The sequence below is a fragment of the Syngnathus scovelli genome, chromosome 11, assembly GCF_024217435.2.
Source record: "Syngnathus scovelli strain Florida chromosome 11, RoL_Ssco_1.2, whole genome shotgun sequence".
Taxonomy (NCBI): domain Eukaryota; kingdom Metazoa; phylum Chordata; class Actinopteri; order Syngnathiformes; family Syngnathidae; genus Syngnathus; species Syngnathus scovelli.
In genome coordinates, this window is record NC_090857.1 from 7,813,491 (window position 1) to 7,835,832 (window position 22,342).

Below are 22,342 nucleotides of genomic sequence, written 5' to 3' on the forward strand. Positions count from 1 at the left end.
GCGGCGGAAGATAATGATGCAATTCTGGTGCAGCAGGCCCAGCACGTTCGTGTTACGGAGGGACGCTTATGTAACCGTGTGTTTCACAGCCCGGATCGCTTTCTGATAAATCGTGGCCACTAATAGAAGTGCAAGAGAACACATTGCATCGAAACTGCAGCAACGGCCTTCATTTGAGGGAAGCGCCCTGGAATGGCAATCAGGGTACTAGTAAAACGACTAGGGCACTAGTAGAGGTGCCCTAGCCCTCCTACTAGTGCACTGAACTATCCATGTACTACTATGCTCATTGTCCTAACTTGGCAAACTAGCTAAATGAGTACGCTCTACTAGTGAGGCAACACTGTGCACTAGTTGACATCTGGGGATTTCCACAGAGGTCACTTTCTTTTGCTCTGGCACGGAACATCATTCGAATTTAAATTGTGCACTGATTATAATGATCATTTGATGTTTGATTGCTGCCATGGCAACAGAGGCTTACTCAGAACCAGCAGTGTTTGCAATTAATTTATTTTGAGTTCGTTTTAGATTTTATTTTGATGGCATCCCAGGAATTACTGTATGAGTTTTTATTACATTTTATTTTAGGTAAATTTTCTACCCAGTTCAGTTTGCATGACAACTTTGTAACTATTCGTGAGGTTACTCTGCCGTCTTGTGTACTGTCAGTGTACGATGAGTGTCCTGGGTTCAAGTTTTTCTGAGAATGTAGCGCCCTCTCGTGGATATATTTACATCTTACAATTTGTTTCCCAATCTCGAATACGTAATGCAGTTACATTTTCCTTAATGGTTTCAAAGATCTCAAAACAACATTTGTTTAATACTTCTTTCATTAATAATGTTTTTTTAATAAAAAAAAATTCAAGATGACCTTTATGACCTAGAAACAGGTTCTTTTCAACTCCATCTACTGTAGTCAAATTCACTGACATTTTATTAGCATATTCGCTTTTTCACCACAGGACGGGGAGCTGATCTGCACTGAAAGAAGCTGCACATTTTGGAGCCGGTGACCAGGCTCGGAAAGTTCCCAGGAAGGAAGGACCGCCGCAGATTTGGTTTAATTGGAGATTTACATACAGGTGAAACACTGCAAGGGCGGGTGCTGCGTTGGGCAAGTGGGGTTCCTCTGCTGCCATGATTCCGACTCGAACATTGGGATCTCCTCTTGGCTTCAGGGTGGTCCCCCACCGCATGTTGTCCTGACACCAAATCGGCACTGTGGACCGCTTCTCTTTTCTGATGTTCTTTTCTTGGAGAAGGTTTCTTTTTCTCAGGACAAGACTTCTTCTCTTGTTCCGTCTCGCATGACTTCACTTGCTCTTTACTCATAATTTCACTACCCTTGGATGACTGGGTCAAGCGAGACCTAGTAGAACTAAGCCTTGATCTGCGCTTTGTAGATTTAGGTTTCTTGATGTGGTTTCCTTCCACTCGAAGGCTCACTCCAGAAAACTTCGGGGGTTGAACTGCAGGCTGACGGGGTGAGAATTCAAAACACAAAGAAATGCACAAGGTGTGCTCAGTGACCAAAATATCTACAAATATCTTTCTCTATAACTCACCTGTTTGTAGATCAACTGGAAGCCTCCTGTAAAGGCGTTGGGGTTGTTCCGTCTGTCCAGCACCACCTTCAGAGTGTCCAACTGCACGGCGGGGCATAGGCGAGCTGTGACGATGCTGGTGCAGGCCATGGTGGGATTGGTGTTGACTTCAAGGAGCCAAGGCCTCAGATCATTCCCCAACATGAAATCAGCACCGTATAACTCAAAAGTCGCTTTGCGGTGCTCCACCAGGTCCTGCGCCGTCTGTAAGACGTGGACCACAGCCTGCTGCATACCCGGGACCACCACTGTGTCCCACTGTTCCCCACGGCCCTGCTTCTCCAGAAAATCCTCAAAGTCAGAGCTGGACCACATGTTGTCCATGGGGACGCTTGGATGGCGTTTATTTGATGGCTGGAAGTGCTTCTGGATGGCATTGTTGCACAAATGGACTGAGCTGATGAGACAGTGATGGTGAGTTTTGGTCCTTATTACTTTGGTCGTTACAAAATTTTAGAGCAGCTCTGAAGCCATTTATAAAAAAATTTAAGGAAGAGAAATTCCAATAGTATCGATATACCCCCCCTTAAAATTTTTAAATTGACCAAATTCACACAAAGAAGTTTCTTGGCTGACCTATCAAGTTTTTTTGTCGAGTAGGGCTGAGTTGAGAACCTCAGGTAGCACTCCTTATAGAACCACACAGTCAGGGGGTTCCAGTCAGTGACGAGAAACCACTGACGCAGATCAAACTTGGTTCCATTGACCAAGAGAGGACGTTCCAGGTACTTCTGAACCACCCACTTGCTATCTTTCACCAATGCTCTGTCTGATTCTACCAGAGCTAAAATCTGATCTAAGCGATTCATGCAGACAATACCTAGATGTGCCATAAAAAAAGTAAAGATCATTCAATTTGATTAGATGACCATGCAAGACCTTGAGTAAATAAATAAAAATAAAAATAAATAAATAAATAATGCATTAAAAATTATTCATATGAAGGAGGGCAGAAGCTTCTCACCTCTTCCTCTGGACATTGCACCTGGTTTTATAATCCAGATGTTATTGACTCCATCAATGTCCGTCTGAGGACAGACTTCCTTCATTCGGACCAACATGGCTTGGCAGCGTTCCACAAAAGCAGCACTACTTCTGATCAATGCTCCTTCACTACACACAAATGATCATTATTGGAATCAGATTGATACAAACATGATATGACTAACAAGATTGAAGACAAGAGCTGTGCCTAGCCCATGAATTGATTTTAAAATGCACTCACTGCACAACCAAGTAGTAGTTTTGTAGAAAGCAATTCCATTGATTTTCCTCCACGCAAGGCGGAGGTTTCACAATTACATCAATGTCGCTGTGCGCCACGACACTCAGATACTCCTGACACCTCTGCAAGGCCGTATCGATCACTCCTGCACTGACAGTGGGGATAACAAATATTCACCACCTTCTCCGTGTCAAATTTCGCACCCAGCCTCCCACCTGGCCCGATGACGGCTTTTTCCTCCCCCTCCTTGTTTCGCGTCTGCCCTTTTGTCGTCATGCTCATCTCCACCACGTGCTTCAGCAGACTGCTGCACGCTGTCCTTCTGAAGTCGTCTTTTTGGGGAGAGCACAAGGGAATACATGTTGGGATAAAAGTGAAGTCTAGTTGTGCAGGACAAAATGGCTGCAGTGTCAAGCAGACCAATGAATACATCTCTTTCTTCCTCAGCCCCAAGCCTGTAACATCTCGGAAAGAAGGAGTCGGGGTCTTCGGTGTCATACCATTTTAGGTTACGCAGGTTCACACAGAGGCCCACCTCAAAAAGCAAAACAAAATACCGTCACTGGCATTCTACAAAATAAGTCATAAGTCAAACGTGTATGTTTGAATCAATTAATGGGAGACCTTGGTGGTGAAGGTTCCAGTGTTGGCATAGTGGTTGGTTATTTGATCCCGTCCAAAGGAGCGATAACGACTGACGTCGTAACAGGAGCTCCAGTAGAAAGAAATCCTTTCATTTCGAACAAGGCGAGACTGCAAACAGACAAAGACAGAATGAAAAACATTTCACACGTGCATGAAAGGAACTAGAGCCTTTACCAAAATTAAAAACAACAACCCGTGTTCTATGTCATCGTGTTCTTACCATAAACTCATACATTTTGTCAAGGTCATCGTGCTCACCGCCATCGCCTCTCGCTGAAAATTTATTAGGAAGAAGACGAATTCTGTGTAAAATGTACTAAATAAAACCCTGCATTAAATAGATAAATAGCTGGTTCAGGTTTGCTTGTATTGACCCGTGAAATCAGTAAATCAACCGCCATTGGACACTTGAGTCTTTTTTTTTTTCACAAAATAAGTGATCTTTCGTTTCACCATTATTTTTTGCTCCAATGCTGCCGTCATCTTCATCCTTGTCCTTATCGCTCTGGCAGCGAGGCGAATCCAAGCCTACGTTGGGCAAATAACGTTCCACCCACCCTCTGGCCCGTAAACCGGCACGAATCACAGGATAGCACCCCTGCACCGAAAACACTTTCTGCGCCTAAAAACCAACAGCAGTAAAGTGCACAAAAGGCTGGTTAATGAACAGAAAAGTTTGCACGTCGTCTATGGATTCAATTATTTTGTCTTTGTAATGACCTTGACTGCTTTCTCTACGAGGGCTTTTGCTGCTCTCATCTTTTCCAGCTTGGTAGATGGATAGCTACGACGTGCATTAACTTCAACTGGTGCCATGTCTGAAACAAAATGTGAAGATAATGATTACCATTATGAGCTAACATCTGATTTGGAATTAGATCGATCAATTAATCAATCAATCAATCTAATCTAATCTAATCTAATCCTAATCCTAATCCTAATCTAATCTAATCTGTCCATGCCGCGTCAAAATCCTTGATCCACTGAGGCTCCTTCCTCAGACAGTAACCACAACAACCGCGCATGCTCCCACTGTTTTAGGTCACCATGGCAACCGTACCACGCATCCACGTCCGCCACTCATATACACAAACAGCAACTATCAGAAATACGCCACACACCGTGTCAAATTAATGGAGCTTCAAAGTGAAAGTCAAGGGGGGAACGAAACAACCTGTTATGCAATTAAATGGGCCGAACCATGTGTCTTCGGATTGCAGGTATCTCCTGGCAGCGAGATCTGCGCGACACAGTTCGAAGTTGACAGCCTTCTGATTCAATGTCAACTCATCATTTGTGACAACAAAATCCCGTCTAATCGTTTAATAACGCACAGGACGTATTCATGACCAATATTTCTCGTCATCGTCAAACACGCACTTGAGTTGAATGTGATGTCTTCTATGTAATTCCAAATCTTTACGCATGATGGCGCTAACACCCCGAGTCTGTGTATACTTCAGGCTTTATTTTGCAGTCTTAGCTGTAATGGCAATATTTCACATTATAAAAATAATCATGAAAAACTATTGGAATAAAACGGTAAAAATATGGAATTCATGTTCAGTTAATATTTATACATTCCGTTAGATTACTCTTAAATCCAGAGAATTTTTTTTTATCAGACTGACAAATATTATCGGCCAAAATATATTGGAAACACCCCTCAACATGATCTACCACAATCAAACAGCAGCCACAATAAATACATAAATATAATATTCATTTATTGTTAAATAAAATGCTATCTGAACTTGCCTGTCACGCAAGTATTTTGTATTCTGATGATGGCATATGTGTTTATGCAACTCGTTTTGCATATAATTAGACTGCAGCTGATGAAAAATGTTCAGAAAAAATTGAATAATAATAATAATAATAGTAATAATAATAATAGTAATAATAATAATAATGTATATTTTTATTGTAACCCAAATAACTGTAACGTGGATGAAAGACTTAATACAAGTATCGTAAGTGGATGTGATATACAGGAAGTCGACTTTGCGACAAGAATCGATACATTTCTATACGTCTCGATTTGCCTGTGTAGCTGCAGTCCAATTCGTCCGTCCTTTCATTGGCTGAAATGTGGAACCCTTTTCTCTGATTAGTTAAGGTTGAACCATCCTGAGCTATGATTGGATGGTCTCGCACCAACGCTCTGCATCCTGTTCCCACAGCCAGGACCAGGACCAAGCACGAGAGCGCAGGGAGGGGGTGCTGGAAAGCGCAGCCGGGAAAGCATCACACTTCGAGGATGTGCAGTATCATTTCCCTCATCCGGAAGAGATGTTGACGCGCGACATGTTTGCAGAAACCAAAGCAGCTGCTGGGACCAGCTCTCGATTGTTTTCTTCTTAACGTCCCGTGCAACAAAGCGACGGTCTAAGCCCAAGTGTCACCTTTACCTCGTCCAGGTCAAAGCAGAGGCCACCAGCATGCCCGTCCAGGAACCTGACAGCATCCTAAGCTACCAGGTAAAATAGCGCCGGCTGTCTTGTGCTTTGCATGCGTGACGTGTTGACTGCTAACCTGTATTTGTGCTGCACAACTATCACACTTGAATTTGTCATTTCACACAAATAAGGATGTTTTTTGGGGAACTTTTTATGGACACTTCCTAATTGCTGAATCTTAATTCGGGTCACGTTTAAACCTATTATGTCAAAATGAATGCTCCACGTGATAAGTTGAAGCCGGCTGTGGATGATTAGTTGACATTGTTATTGTGATGTGCAAGCACATGTACTTGAGTCCTTGTGAGCGGTGATATCACATTGCAATACGGTGACGTCATTGACGCTCGTTAATTATGTGCTTCTGCAAAAGTGGGTGGCAATGCAAAAAAAAAAAATCCCATAATGGCTCTTGTCGTGGTATTTGTCAAATTACCCTCAAATGACCTTGACGCCATTCTCTCCCGCCGTCTGCATGTGCGACCAGATTATTAGTCATTACAGCAATGGGAAGTGTTGAAGGGCTTCTTAAGCACACTGCCGCATGGTGCATGTTCTGATGTGTGACGTTTGATCAGAACGTCAGTATGGTGCTGATGTGGATGGCCTGTAAGATGAGGACCAATTGAGTAAACATGTTTGGTCTAATTGATTTTTAGCAGGCTCTCAGTGTGGTCATGCCGTGAATATGATCAATAATGATGTCAACATCAAGCCTGGAGTCAAGAGATGATTAAACTATAGGTGAACTCATTTGTTGGGCTCCCACTGAAATCTGTTTGTGGAGCAATTTTACAACAACAACAAAAATCACCCTCATAATAGAAATCCTGGATTCAACCCACCTATTTAATTATATTTTAAAGTTGTATGAAATATTTTTTAATTAATAATTCTAGCCTAAATTTAACAATATGTTGCTTATTGTGTCAGTGGTTTGTGGTTAAGTAGAACTTACCCAGCATGCTTAGCCTTTTGTAATATTTATTTTTCTGACGAACCATATTTGGTAACATATTCTTCAGTCCAGACTGCTGGGAAGGAGGTAATTTCCCACTGGGAACTTCTCTGAGCCGACCAAAGACTTCCAATCAAAACAAAACAACAAACATGGTCGATGCCATCTTTGGGCGTTACAGCTACATTCCGTCAATTGTGCTGAAAACTAAACTTAGAGTAATATAATATTGCAATAATAAAAAGTAAATATAAATGTTTGCTGTTTTGTATGCCGCATTCTGATAAATTATAATGTGACATGATGCCTCATAAATTTGTCCCACTTTTAATTACCTCAGCAATCACAGTTCTTTGCTTCTTTTAAATGAGCTATTTGGCATGTCTCCCAATAAACTTTCATTTTAATCAACTTGATGACAGCGAGCTAGGTTGATGCAACCGGATTGAAATCAAAAGCATTGCTGTCACTTTGGACGATCCCACTAATGACATTCGATTTGTATTCGACACCCTACCCCAACCATGGAGCTTCTTCACCTGCATAACTTAGCATTCATCCAGTCATAAATTCAAAATTCATCACCTTGTCCTTGCAGGAATGAACTCCACAATGATTGCCCAGTCCAGTGAAATCATAAGTCATAGCGGGCCACTAGTCATGTAAAAGTCCATTTTCCTGCAGCTGAGAACACAACAATTTAAGATGTTACGGCATTTTATTATTCCCTGTATTGATTGTCTTTACTTTAAAAAAATAATATTATATTGTTATAAAAACATGCTCAGGATCCATAGGCACCAAGTGCGCGAATAACATCTGATTGCTTCTAATTGATATCCTATAAAATGAAGTGTATTTTAACACCCCTCCAACTCTTATTGATGGCTTCAATCCATCACGCAGCCACAAAATCCAACTAAACTAATCTTAGTGGAACTAAAACAATTAGAGGTGGAAGGCCAGCGAGCGAAATGGAACACGAGGCATTGAGCGAGGTGCACACTGTATGACTCATTACGCCCGTGGGCTGAAGCAGACTCGTTACAACGGCAGCTCTCTCCTTTCCTGTTTCATCGTGACATCCTGTCATGTATTGATGAGCGCGAGCCACTGTCACATATCTCTGGTTATCAATCAGTAAGTGTGTATTTGTGTGTGGCTGTGGCACGGAGAGGCAGGCCATCATGGCACCAACTTCAATCTGGAAGTGACAGGTCCAGTTGTTTGAGTCAGGATTTGTGTCCCCGCTGTCAAGTCATGGTGCTTCGTTGAGACGAGAGGGCTGGAAGGAGTCCACGGTGATTTACTTTAAAAAAAAAATAATGTTTGACAAGTGCTTAATTCAACAGGTTCGGACCTGCCAATTAAAGTACAGAAGAGTCAGCCTGTTGCCAAAAGAACTTTTTATAGTACAGTCAGTCCATTTATTTGGTTATCAAGTTAGCTGCTATTCTTGCTTGAATCTCAAAAAGATGCGTAAAAACAAAGTTTAACCGTAATTTTAGGTGTTACTGAGTCGTAATGGAAAAAGTATTTTATGTGCTAGGTTACACAAAATCAAACAAAAAAACAGCATCATGGACTTTTGGGGAGAAAATTTCATTAAAATACACCAACTGGAAAGCAAGTTCGGACATGGCACATAAAATATAAAGAGGAGGCTAAATTGTGGGGAGAAAAAAGTGACACAGACTTATAGAAGATTTGTGATGCTTGGTAAAAGTGGTCATAAAAATTTAGATCCATGGTGATGGAAATTTGATGAATAAATCTCCGTTGTTTTTCATCAGCCCAGATATGTAGTTGGTCACATATTGGATGGATGGATGGATGGATGGATGGATGGATGGATGGATGGATGGATGGATGGATGGATGGATGGATGGATGGATGGATGGATGGATGGATGGATGGATGGATGGATGGATGGATGGATGGATGGATGGATGGATGGATGGATGGATGGATGGATGGATGGATGGATGGATGGACAGACAGATGGACAGTTGGATGGACAGACAGACGGATGGACATACAGACAGATGGACGGACAGACAGACCCAACACGCCTCGTCCCACCACAGTCCTAATGGAGTGAAAAGGAAAACACATTGATTGACCTGCCTAGTCGAGGAGAGTGGGGTGAGTGCGACTGAAATCAGTGCTGCTCTATTTGTCCTGACCAATTCGATGTCTTTCAATGACAAGAACATTGTCACAAATTCACATGTGTGACAAACATGCTTCCGGTCTATTCATTGCATTACAAAAGAATGAACATACACGCAGCAATTGCTAAACGGATTTCACGTTTTAGTACAAATGCATGCATTACATAATTTTACGTTGATCTCTTTCCACTTCCTGTGGCATTTGAAGGAGACGCAAGGACAAGGCAGCCATTTTTGCATCTGGCTGAGAACAGCTTTCACGTAGGAGTGTCTAATCTGCATGGAAAATGAGTTTGCAGAGTCATAAACTTCCCCCAGCTGCGTGTCACTCTAGTTCAGGGCCAAGAGCATCGAAAAGGGTCGCTCGGTTGCCAGGAGATTGAAGCAGGCGGCACAAACACAGGTGCGCCCGTGTTCACAGAGGTACGTGCACTCACCTGCAGAGTGTCTTTGTGAGCCTTTTATTATGCCGAGCACAGATGTGACACACGGGAGCTGAAGGCTGAATGACCAGGAACCATTAACCTGCAAATAGGAAAGAAAAACAAAAACGCTCACATGAATATGCAATCAGGCAAAGAGAAAGGACACGGCCGAACAAAAAGATCTAAATGGCAACGTGATCACAGGGCTTTTCACGTGTGTGCATTTGAAGCAAATAAATCCTCCATTGACGATCTGATGCTGCATTGCTATTTGCGGGACAAAGACCTTTCATAGTCTCGCACTGATCATGTTGGCTTGTTTGGTGTTTATGTGTTTGGGAGAGCTCCAAGTTTAATGGCGCCTCCAGCTTGAGCTGCAAACCCACACGCTGCATCGGGCTTTCGCTTCACCAGCCGCAGCTGCAATGACTGATAACGCTGCGTGTGTGTGTGTGTGCGTGCGGGTGTGTGTGTGTGTGAGGGAGAAAGGGAGTAAAAGATATTCCCATTAGAATAGTGATAACACGATCACAGCCATTTGCCGAGGCTTCACTAATATTTCTCACTTACAAAAACAATCAGTGAAGTTCTTCTGTTGACTCTAGAAGGAATTCTGAATAGAACTTTGAGGCATGCAGATTATGCTTAACATCAACAAATTATATCCTGAGTTGACGTACACCCGGATAGATAAAGCAATCTAGATGTAACTGAAGTTTAGATTTGCAAGACTCCTAAATGCCATTTAAAATTCATTTTATGCATTTTATTTCCGTTTTCAGGAATCGAATGTGTGTGAAATTATCAATTGAAATAATATCGCAGTAAATTACCGTCAGTGACAAACTGAAGCTCATGAAAATCAGCAACCATATTTAATAGCCTGTTTTTTATTCTGTCCTGGCACTTCCACCTCCCACTTTCACATAATACAATATTAAACCAGTGGTTGGCCTCAGCATGGCTTCTTCAATTAAAGCCTTGTTTGAACAGACTATTCTCTTGGGATGAACGCATTCCTAGTAAAGACTGAATGAATTGCTGGAGAAAAGATGGCAAAGTGAAAAATCACACATCCAAGTACAGCTAGCTGTCCGTTAGGCTTTTCCATTATTAACTTAGCCATTAACTTTCATTATTGTGACATAATTTGTGTTTTTCCTGACATTAATGAGGGCGTTTTCCATTGAGGTTTAAAGCGGCGTCCTAAATCTTGACATGGAAGCTTCAAATATTCTCATTTCCTCACTAATTCAGACCCACAGACCTCACTAATGACATTTGAGGAAGATATATTGCAAACACAACACCCTGTGAGCTTTGCATTAGCGACTCATTAGCTACTCATTAGCTATGGCTACTCATTAGCTACTCATATCTCATGTTACTTCTTAAAGGTTATTTAACTTTTTTTCAATCATTATTTAAATAATAAACAAAGCTCTCCTGAACCTCCCAGCTCTCAACTATATTCTGAATTTATGGTTTCAAATGAGCTTTTCTATGATTTGTTGCAGCATAGAGTCGCTATAAATAGATCGCATTGTTTTTCTTGTGGTCGGATTGATTTCTAAATTTCTGTGAGAACATGCTGCACTCACATTTGAGAGTTGTATTTGCTCGTGTGTGATCAGATTGAGGAATTGGAGGGCAGCTATGTATCTGCTGTTGTTTACAAATGGTGTTTTTTTCCGTATCCACAAATTGCATTCTCAGAGAAACTCGGAGTTCGAGTACAATACATTTAGATATTGATTATATGCTTTCACCAAATGGAATAAGGCTCAGTTTGGACATGATGACTTAAAGGATTTTTTCAAAAAGCACTGAGAAACATTATTCTTACCAATGTCTTTGTTGTGTATGTCATCCAGAGGCAGGATGAGGAGGTGGTGATAGACCAAGGTGGGACCAGCTCAGTGCTGAACATCCACTATGAGAAGGAAGAACTTGAAGGTGGGTGTAAAGAAGACTCGATTAGTGCCCGATTAATTCCTATGATTAATTAAAGTATTAAATATTTTAGTCCTTAAGTCATTCCTTCATTTGACCCTTTTAACTTAGCTAGAGCTCCTGAAGGAAATGCTATTCCTTGAAGGAAACGTGTTCTATTCTAATGCTGTTAAAGTGCAACTGGATCATTTCCATTCCAGTGAAACTGACTGCTGCCACCGCGTGTAATGATGTCGACCGTAAATCAAACACAAATGCTGACAATGTATTGTAGCCAGACTTCAGCAAATGCCAAATCAATGCTTATTTATGAACGATATTATTATATGCATGTATCTATATATTTATTTGTAAGATAATAAGCATTGTAATTATTATCTTTGTGAAGTGAGAATTATTGATACAGCTTATATTAGATTTTGTCATGTCATGTATCTGATGGTGTACTTTGCTTCCTTGAGTGTAATAAATATTGAATGAATAACCTCGGTCACCTCCTTTTCAGGCCACAGGACTCTCTTTGTGGGTGTCGGCCTGCCGCGGCAGAGCCATCGACACCACAAAGCTCACAGCTCTCGCCATCGTAAGAAAGACAGGCGGACGGGAAGCATAACAGTGCCACAAAGTGACGGAAACGAGAAGGCGCCTTGTCACGGTACAAACAGGAACACGTCTGGTCCGTGTTGATATCAATGACATCACGCTGAGGTTTTAATGGCTGGTCTGTCATGGTTATCAATACTGTTGAGCACACACACATGTGCAAGCATACACACACGGATGCCCCAAGGTCGAGATTGACAAGCCTGCTAATTAGCAGTTTGCATGCATGATTATGTGTACAACTACACACTCTCATAAATATGTTTGCACAAAATCTACTCATCTCATTTCCAAGCAAGTAGAATTAAGTAGGAGACATTGCCACTCACATGTTGTCACTTTGTACAGATACGCCATCCCAGCGGGTCCAGTTCATTCTTGGAGCTGAGGAAGATGCCGAGCACGTGGCCCACGAGTTGTTCACCGAGCTCGATGAGATCTGTGTGAAAGATGGCAAAGATGCTGAGTGGAAGGAAACAGCCAGGTCCGTCGTTTCCTCCGGGAGCCATTGGCAACAAAGCGGGCTAATAAAAGCTTCCGGCGGCTCGGCGGAGTTCATGTTTAGAGCCTGCTGGGCCGTTTCTTGATCGAGAAATGCGCAAGTGTTCTCTATCTCACTCTGAGATGCAAGATACACATTTTATATATTAAGCTGTCATTTTGATGTTGACTTTTTTATCAATTCCTAATCTCGGCAATAACCTCATCTGAGATATCGTGTGTCTTGGTGAATCCTAATATTCATAACCGTACGACAATGTCTTCATGTGTCCTCAGGTGGCTAAAGTTTGAGGAAGATGTGGAGGATGGCGGCGAGAGGTGGAGCAAGCCGTACGTGGCTACGTTGTCTCTCCACAGTCTCTTTGAGTTGAGGAGTTGCCTCATCAACGGCAGCGTGTTGCTCGACATGCACGCCGACTGCATTGAGGAGATTGCAGGTGTGTTTTTAGGGGCTTGTTTTTTGGGTGAGTGGGAACATTTGGAAGAAATCAACATTGAGTTTCAGGGAGTAAATTTGGTGATTCGACTTCTAAGGTAGTAAATAAAGCAAAGGGTGAATTGTGTCGTATTTTCACCCACGGTTCGGCTGTCCCCTCGGTGGTCCAATTAGCAGGGCTGATCATACTGGCACTGAAGTCAACACGTCAGCAATGGCCTTGAGATGTGCTCAGACTTAATGTGTAATGTCTCACTGTGTGTGTCTGTCTGACAGTAAAGCAGTTGAGAAAAGTTCACTTAATGACTCAGCATCTCAGAAAGGGCAAAGTGGAAGACAAGGCGATCGGATTAAGGCGTGCTGATGATTGGTTGGACAATAAAAAGATTTAACAATGTCTTAAGAAACGTAACACTCGCAACGGAAATAAAAGGAACCCATCTTTGTTGGAGGATTTATAGGATTCATTAACTCGGTGTGTCCCAGATATGGTCCTGGATCATCAGGAGGCGTCTCATGAGCTGGATGACAGCGTGAGGGTGAAAGTGAGAGAGGCCTTGCTCAAGCGGCACCACCACCAGAATGAGAAGAAGAAGAACCTCATGCCCATCGTGCGCTCTATCGCGGAGGGGACTCGTAAACAGTCCGAACCCCATCTGACAGGTTTTTATTGGACATTTGATTTTTAGAGTGTCTGCCGCCAAAGATTTTTATGAGCACGGTACTGCTAACAAGTTCATTGAATGCATTTTTGGTGTGTTTCAAAAGATTGTTGAGATGTCAATATGGGCCAAAATTGTCTCATTCTGTTAAAGATGATCTTTTTTCTCATAATTTCTGATTGAAGCCAAATTGACATGGAAAAAGCCTTTGTGGACAAAATGGCTAAAGCATTGCACTATAAAAGTTAAAATAAAAAATCTGTGTCCTTTTCCACTCCACTTGTTGCTCACCCACAGCTGCGTCAACCACATCTCCCCAGCCTGCTCCTGTTGCAGAGCCATCCAAGAACGGCGCAGGACAGGAAGGGCACCAAGTGGACCTCAGCAAGGTAAAATAGCATTTAGACCATATTTAGCTAAACTAATCATGTGGTGCTGAAAATTAAAAAAATGATGCAAAGAGTTTCAATTGTCTGTTTCTCAGGTGGACCTCCACTTCATGAAAAAGATCCCAGAGGGAGCAGAAGCCTCCAATGTACTGGTGGGAGAGCTGGACTTCCTGGAGAGGCCTATCGTAGCTTTTGTTCGCCTCTCCCCCGCCGTGCTGCTCACGGGTCTCACTGAGGTACCGATCCCTACCAGGTAGAGAGCAACACCTCCTGACACGTTAACAACACAAAGAGTGGATGTGATATAGTGGATGCTGTCAACTCAACCTTTTAGGTTCCTCTTCATTCTCCTGGGCCCAGATGGAAAAGCTCAGCAATACCATGAGATTGGACGCTCGATGGCAACCATTATGACAGATGAGGTAAGATTTAACATCTGATTTCATCTGCCAAGGCTGATGAAATCAAAACATGCTTGCTCTTAGGGTCTCACTCCAATTTCTGGATCTAGTTGGTCATTGCATTGGATCACATTTAAGGGTACTGCATGGCAAAGATTTACTTTACTCTAGTGCTCAACTGTTGCATTTAATGGGAATGAAATCAGATTTGATTGGCCGTGAATGAAGTTGGCTGCAACCACACCCACAGCGGCGCAACCTTCCCTCTCATTTGCATCACTATATCTTGCGATGGCAGACCATCATGTCATGTGGTTTTTACATGTGTGTGGTTCAGATCTTCCATGGGGTAGCCTACAAGGCAAAAGACAGAGGTGACCTCCTTGCTGGGATAGATGAGTTCCTGGACCAGGTGACTGTCTTGCCACCAGGGGAATGGGACCCTTCCATCCGAATTGAGCCACCCAAAACTGTCCCATCTCAGGTATATGCTTTTTCTGCTTTTATATGTCCACCACAAATGCAATGTACTGAAGATAGTTAAACTTGTTTGACTGAAGGAGAAGAGAAAGATGCCGGGTGTCCCTAACGGCACAGCTTACCAAGTCGAGGAAGAACAACACCACGAACACCATGGACCAGAGCTGCAGAGAACTGGAAGGTAAATCCATGTCAATATTATGAGTCACAACTTTAAATCCCTCTTCTAAACAGAGGGTTGGAGATGTTCTGTTCCAGCACGGCCGGTACAAAGCACGTTCCCAAAAGGCATGCTTAGCTAACTCCTTTAGGATCAACTAAAACTAAATGATTCCCTCAGAGACTTTCCAGAACCTTGTTAAAAGTCTTCCTCAAAGAGTCCATCTTTCCCTCTCTGCCTTTGTGATGATCATGTGTCCCATTACTTTTACCCATATAATGTCCTCCAAATATCCAATTCGTATGTCTTAAGAGGTCTGAAATGGAAACTCAGATGATGACGTATGATGAGGTGTAATGTTCTCTCTGAGCACTCTGTTCCCTTTTGTGTTGTGCCCAGGTTGTTTGGTGGTCTGATAATGGACGTGAAAAGGAAGGCTCCCTTCTATCTGAGTGACTACAAAGATGGTCTGAGTCTGCAGTGCGTGGCCTCCTTCCTCTTCCTCTACTGTGCCTGCATGTCTCCTGTCATCACCTTCGGAGGGCTGCTCGGAGAGGCTACAGAGGGACGCATCGTAAGGGCCAACAGAATGTCTGCAAAGATTCAAACGTATTTGCTAACGAGATGTATTTTGGATTCCAGAGTGCCATTGAGTCCTTACTTGGTGCATCCATGACTGGCGTCGCCTACTCACTCTTTGCTGGCCAGCCTCTCACCATTTTGGGCAGTACTGGACCTGTGTTGGTGTTTGAGAAAATCCTCTTCAAATTCTGCAAGTAAGTAGCAAATAAGTGTCACGCTTCGTCGTGTGCTCTGCCTGACATGTCATGTGACTCTTCAGGGATTACAACCTCTCCTACCTGTCGCTAAGAGCCTGCATCGGCCTGTGGACAGCGCTGTTGTGTCTGTTGCTCGTTGCCACAGACGCCAGCTCTCTGGTGTGCTACATCACTCGCTTCACCGAGGAGGCCTTCGCTGCCCTCATCTGCATCATCTTCATCTACGAGGCCTTGGAGAAGCTGTTCCACCTAGGAGAAATTTACCCCTTCAACGCTCACAGTGATCTGGACAAGCTGACGCTGGCATAGTGAGGAAGACAGTTTGTGGAGGTCTTAACTTGGACTGAGGAGAATTTAGTAGCACACACGACTAATTGCTCCTACTTAGCTTAGCTTTGGGCCAGTTAAATGCCCGAATATGATTGTGATATCAAATAAATTGTACAGGTGAGGCGAGGGGACCTCGGTAAAACACCGGCACCTTGAAAACGTATACCGCCGCTAATAAGTTTATGACTTGCCAATAAATCCCCGCTTTTGTAATGTTTTATTATTGACTCCATGGACCTCCTGTCTTGTAATACAGAAAACAATATTAGTTGAAGAAATATTAGTTTGGAGTCTCTTTTCACATTTTTTGAAAAATAGTCGCTTTTTGAAAAGTCACTTTAATATGGTTACCAAAGAAACAAGTCAGCAACACTGATGATGCAGAAACTAAAGAAAGCGTGACTTGTGTAATTTAATAATTTTTAGAAGTGGTTAACTGTCACTTTTAAGCCGCAGGGGGAATAATGTACATATAATTCTTATCATTATTGTGCTCTTTCTGACTTTAGCTGCCAGTGTACTGAGCCTGAGAGTCCCAGCAATAAAACTTTGAAACTGTGGAGCGAGAGAAACATCACAGCTTCTTCTGTTCCTTGGGCCAATCTCACCGTCAAGGTAACCAAATCATTTGTTCCTGCCTGTTTGCATTTGTTAACTAGCAACGGGTCCCTTCCTCTTCTCTCAAGCGGCTAATCTCTCTCTCTGGAGGTTAACTCTGATAAGGACATTTCATCGATTAGCTTTTCTTCACTGAGCACAACCATATAAGTTGTCCTCCAGCCACTCATTCACTCTCAGGGGCAACTCGGTTCTGGAAAAAGTCAAATCACCTGAGAGCAACCTGTCCTTTTTCTCCAGGAATGTGTGAGTCTGCAGGGGCACTTTGTCGGAACGTCGTGTGGCCATCATGGCCCCTACACCCCGGATGTCCTCTTCTGGTCCGTCATCTTGTTCTTCTCCACTTTCTTCATGTCAGCATTCCTCAAACAGTTCAAAACCAGTCGCTACTTCCCCACCAAGGTAATTCGCAAAAAGGTGGTAGAGCTTGTGTCAAATTCAAGGCCCATCCTACTAAAAATGTCTTTAGATTATATTTATCAGACTCAGGCACACATAGGCAATTCTTTAAATTGTCTTTCCGTATGCAATCAGGTGCGATCCATGATCAGTGACTTTGCCGTCTTCCTCACCATCGTCTTCATGGTATTGCTCGACTACATGGTGGGAGTGCCCTCGCAGAAGTTAAAGGTGCCCAGCAAATTTCAGGTAAATTGGGAAAATGCTCGGATGGGATTATATTTGCATCTCGTGAACGTGTTCTTAAATCAGCCCACCAGAGATGACAGAGGATGGTTGATCAACCCGATCGGACGTAACCCCTGGTGGACCCCCCTGGCAGCCTCGATCCCGGCTCTTCTCTGCACCATCCTCATCTTCATGGACCAACAAATAACTGCTGTCATCATCAACCGGAAAGAGCACAAACTGCTGGTAATTAAACTCATTCAAATTTTATTTGGATCATGTTAGTTGTTGAACAACAAGATGTTTTTCTTATTGTTTCCCAGAAAGGTTGCGGGTACCACTTGGACCTCCTGATGGTGGGCATAATGCTGGCCGTGTGCTCCATCATGGGTTTGCCGTGGTTCGTAGCCGCAACCGTCTTGTCCATCAGTCACGTGAACAGTTTGAAGCTGGAATCCGAGAGCTCGGCCCCGGGAGAGCAGCCTCGTTTTCTGGGTATCAGAGAGCAGAGGCTCACTGGCCTGGTTATCTTCTTGCTCATGGGATGCTCTGTCTTCATGACTGGAGCTCTTCAGGTGAGTGCTGCCTCCCTCTGGTTGTCACAGGGTATAACATTACTTTTTTTGTGTATCTTTTCTTATTCAGTTCATTCCAATGCCGGTGTTGTATGGTGTCTTCCTCTACATGGGAGCCTCATCTTTGAAAGGCATCCAGGTAGTGTATTGTGTGATTTATCCACTCAGAGGACACCCCATTAGGTACACCTGCATAATGTATGGATCATCAAGAGTTGTTGGAAAAAATATGGCCTTTGCAATGACAAGGCAGGCCACACTATTTATCGCTTTGACAGTGTCAATAAAACCAAATCTTTGGCAGACATTTTATACAGCTCCTCTATTGTACGTCACAATATTGCGACTGTTGATTGTATGGCTCAATTAGCTTAAGTGTTAACAGGAACTGCCTCTTGCTCAGCCTTTGGCATGCACACGTGCATAGATTGTAAATCTTTATTGCTTGGCCACAGTTCTTTGACCGCCTGATGTTGTTTGGGATGCCGGCCAAGCACCAGCCGGACTTCATCTACCTGCGGCACGTACCCTTGAGGAAGGTTCACCTGTTCACGCTCACTCAGCTGACATGCCTTGTGCTTCTCTGGGTCATCAAGACCTCACCTGCCGCTATCGTCTTCCCCATGATGGTGAGCTGACCAAACGTGATGAACAAAATTATGGCCTAATTTTGTTTAATGTTCTACTTAAGCATGTTTTTTTTTTGCCTCCTCTGTGTGCAGGTTTTGGCTCTGGTATTCATCCGCAAACTGCTCGACCTGTGTTTCTCCAATCGGGAGCTCAGCTACCTGGATGATCTGATGCCAGAATGGAAGAAAAAAAACCTTGATGATGCCTCCAAAAAGATTGAGGAGGTTTTTGAAATACAAAATGTCAATGCTTTATTGGGAAAAAAAAAAACAATACATACAAATATTGATCATGCATGTTCCTGTTTCTGTTGCAGGAGTCACAAGTTATGCTCAGTACAAAAAGCGAAGACACTCCAATTGTTCACATCCCCCTGGAAAGCAGTAGGCCAGCGCAGGCCTCAAAGGCCCATGACCCCCGGTGAGTGACAAGCCATCTAGTACTGGCCTTATTTTAACATATCGAGTAATCCCGGATGCTGCCGATCCCAGTCACCGATACAAATATCTGACATCGATTAGGTCCTCCTTAGCAGTAGTTGGCGCTGTTTGACACATAGGCGAATCATAATCTGCATCAGAAAAAAATATTTGTGTTTTACCTTTGTCTTATTCGTCTTTCCTTTCCCCTACATGTATGTACAATAAATTTTTGGGTACACCCCGTTTGTACTAACATGCACCACTCCCTCTCCCTACATCAATTTTGAGCTTCTTCTCTCCTTCTCCCCTCCTCGCTCCCCAGGTGTGATCCCTCTGATATTAATATATCTGATGAAATGTCTAAAACCACCATGTGGAAATCTCTCAACTCCAATCAAAAGGACTCTCGTCCTGTGTCTGCTAAGAAGGCAAGGCTAGACCGACCCTGTGTGGAATATCTGTTCCCTGTCTCTGTCCATGTTGTTTTTGCAGCTCCTCAGCTGACCTGTTCATGCTGCTCTCTAAACTTCATCTGTTTACTTTTGTAGGATTGAAGAGATCGCCTTTATTGATGAGTAAAGATTTCTACGGTGCACACAGATGTGCCATGTAAGTGTCCAGCTGGACCTCAGGATGTGATTTGGCAGTTTGGGACCACTGGCCATCTGAGTGATTTGGGAACGTCTCTTTAATTACTACCAGCGCCACACAACACTTTGAAGTTACGGGCCATCGACACGCACAAACACATGCAGACACATGGATACACACACAAGTTTGGGACAGAGTCTTTTCTGTTTGGAATGAAAATCATATGTCAGTCAATGGAAACAATGACTTGGCTGCCTGCACTTATAACTGGATGTAAAAAAACAATTGGGTCTTCCTTGGCCATTGTGCCACTTTTAACCTTTTTAGAGAAAATGCTAGTTTTAACCTGATCCTGCTAACCTGATAAACAGCAATGAAAGCATAAGAAAAATGACAATGACCAAAAATAGGATACACTAAATTATCACTGGCGGTGCTAGAGGTGAAGGCCGCAGGGGCACTGCCTCCATCCTTTGAATATGGTTGGACCACCCAGGTGCCAGTCCAAATAATTGATGTTCCGAAGTTCCCTTTTTTCACATTTCCTCCCATTCAGGATCAGAAAATTGCTGTTAGTTATTTGAATATTTTTTTAATAGATTAAAAAGTATAATAACTGTAAATAGATTAAAAAGTATAATCATTTTAACTCTTGATGGGTCAAATCGCTTGGCTGTATGAAAGAGACGGACAACAGAACCGTTTTGTTCATCTTCTGTTGCAGTGTCATCCCTAATTTCACCATCTAGTGTGAACTTATGTCAATTTTGTGTAGTGATATAAACTTAATAAGTGTGAATATTACAGAATCTACATCTACGGAAACAGCCAAAAGTTTAGTGTCTTATTTCTTTACCTCAGACAAGCTTGTAAAAATTCCTGCAAGGCACTTTGGATGGGAGGACTTTGGATGTGTTGGAGCAGTTATAGAATTTGCTAATGTTTGCTTTATTTTTAAGAAGTGGGGGTGGGGTATGTGTGTGTGGGGGAGGCTTATTTAGGCAATAATTTACCTAAAGTCCATCTCACCTGAAGTGTAAGAAACACAATATATTTTTGTTAATCAGAGATCCTTTAAGGTCACTCAACCCTTGACGAAACATGAGTGCTCGATAAATATTTACATTCTAAAACAAGTCAACAGCCAAACAGTGGCACATTTTCACTCATTACACTAATTCTCCAGTCACATTCAAATCTTCATTTAAGGATGACGTCATACTTAATCTGCACTCAGACTGAAATAACACTTTATTCATAGTAGCACTTTCTGTAGATATGTCTATGTGTGATGTTTCTTCTCATTTTTAAGAGATCTATTGAACAAAATTTCTTTTGGCTAATGATATTCCCACCAGTTAGCTTGACTTTCTGTATATAGCATATGGTAGCTTGTTAGAAAAACTGAGAAAAGGCCTCCAAATGTCCTTGAATTCAATCAACTAGAGGAGTCATGTCAAAGTGATATAATGTTATATGTCCTTTATTCTCCAGTAAACATTATCTGCATCTTTTTGACTGCAGTACATAGACACAGTAACCGCTCACTGTATCATGTTGTAATTTTTTTTTCTTCTTGGCTTATATGATAGTTTTGTCTGTTCACGTCCTGTACTTTCACGTATGTGCAAAACATTTGAATGTTAATATTCGGTGTGTCTACTGTATGAGGACCAATAACTAAGCTAATCGATGGCATGTTGTAATATTAAAACCAGTGTACGGTACATAATCAAAGTTACGATTGAGTTGAAATCAAAGGAGAAAATAGATAAGTATGGATATAAAGATTTTAAACAACAAATGAAGCCATTCTCTGATGTGCGTTTTATGTGTCCTAATTTGATACACAATTATGTATTTGTGAATGTATGGCTGATATGCAGCAGAATGTCGTCAGATGTACTCACTGGAGATTATACAGTAGAAACGTCGTTATCGATTGTTTTAGAGTGTCGTAAACTGAACCTTGTCACATTTAACCGGACTGTTCTTTTTTTCTGCATATAGTACAGTAGAGTAGAGTAAAAAAAGACCTGCTCATGGGACTAAGCGTTAAGGGAAGGAGCGATGTTTTCAAGGAGATGAGTTCTGCAGTTGAAATGGAGCCATAAAGAGCGTGTGCTGTCTCTACTTAAAGAATGTCTCAGACTCAATTGTACATGTTTTATATGTACGTATATGTAATCTTGATTTTTTTGGATGATATAAACAGAAAAATAAACTATTACATGACCACAAAAGTTCACAAAATTTGGAGGAATGAGTTTCAATACAGGTCAGGTTTCTTTTATACCACTAGAGGGCAGCCACAATCCTTTCATTTGTTCCCGGCCTGTGAGAGGTCACATCATTCCCATCTACCGAACCTACAGGCTCTCCTGCCATATGCCCCCCACCCCTGTCCTTGTGTCACCCCCCTCCCCCACATTTGATCCTTGAGGTGAGAGCAGCGCTCACATCTGGAGGTGATCCTCGCTGCACAGGAATAGCCTGTGGGAATGCAGGCCTACCGGGTTAAAGATGCACAGCACCCTTTATGTAGATCGAAATGTGCACGCTGAGCCCCAGGGTGTCATGTGATCCCCACTCCCAATACTGATGATTACAAACAGCTGGCGGGCTGAGGCCTCAGCCAGTTAGATACGAGGTCGGCTGTGACATCACGGCGGAGGAGTGGGGTGCATGG

At 42.6% G+C, this 22,342-nt stretch overlaps 2 protein-coding genes across 4 annotated transcripts; one reads left to right on the forward strand and one right to left on the reverse strand.

Annotated features, from left to right (window-relative positions):
• Positions 1 to 526: 526 nt before the first annotated feature.
• Positions 527 to 4,767, reverse strand: LOC125977846 (tubulin monoglycylase TTLL3-like). 3 transcript variants are annotated; one of them, XM_049734840.2, is made up of 12 exons: positions 4,681 to 4,767; positions 4,201 to 4,298; positions 3,934 to 4,102; positions 3,701 to 3,753; positions 3,460 to 3,588; positions 3,256 to 3,370; positions 3,051 to 3,167; positions 2,836 to 2,980; positions 2,575 to 2,723; positions 2,187 to 2,430; positions 1,572 to 2,007; positions 527 to 1,482 (listed from the first exon to the last, which is right to left on the reverse strand). In XM_049734840.2, the coding sequence occupies exons 2-12, from the start codon at positions 4,294 to 4,296 to the stop codon at positions 943 to 945; spliced, it is 2,193 nt and encodes a 730-aa protein (XP_049590797.1). In that variant the 5' UTR covers positions 4,297 to 4,298; positions 4,681 to 4,767; the 3' UTR covers positions 527 to 942. The 3 variants fall into 3 exon arrangements, with proteins under 3 accessions (XP_049590797.1, XP_049590796.1, XP_068508389.1); XM_049734839.2 differs by having other exon boundaries at positions 4,602 to 4,761; XM_068652288.1 differs by lacking the exon at positions 4,681 to 4,767 and having other exon boundaries at positions 4,201 to 4,392.
• Positions 4,768 to 5,653: 886 nt separating this feature from the next.
• On the forward strand, positions 5,654 to 21,896 carry slc4a8 (solute carrier family 4 member 8). Its single transcript, XM_049734838.2, has 25 exons — positions 5,654 to 5,960; positions 11,371 to 11,452; positions 11,955 to 12,104; positions 12,401 to 12,536; positions 12,830 to 12,990; positions 13,476 to 13,652; positions 13,949 to 14,040; positions 14,136 to 14,293; positions 14,375 to 14,462; positions 14,779 to 14,925; positions 15,002 to 15,102; positions 15,481 to 15,655; positions 15,724 to 15,857; positions 15,923 to 16,168; positions 16,700 to 16,805; positions 17,049 to 17,210; positions 17,343 to 17,456; positions 17,520 to 17,681; positions 17,759 to 18,010; positions 18,081 to 18,149; positions 18,466 to 18,639; positions 18,733 to 18,864; positions 18,957 to 19,060; positions 19,385 to 19,490; positions 19,611 to 21,896. The coding sequence occupies exons 1-25, from the start codon at positions 5,922 to 5,924 to the stop codon at positions 19,614 to 19,616; spliced, it is 3,273 nt and encodes a 1,090-aa protein (XP_049590795.1). The 5' UTR covers positions 5,654 to 5,921; the 3' UTR covers positions 19,617 to 21,896.
• Positions 21,897 to 22,342: the final 446 nt, after the last annotated feature.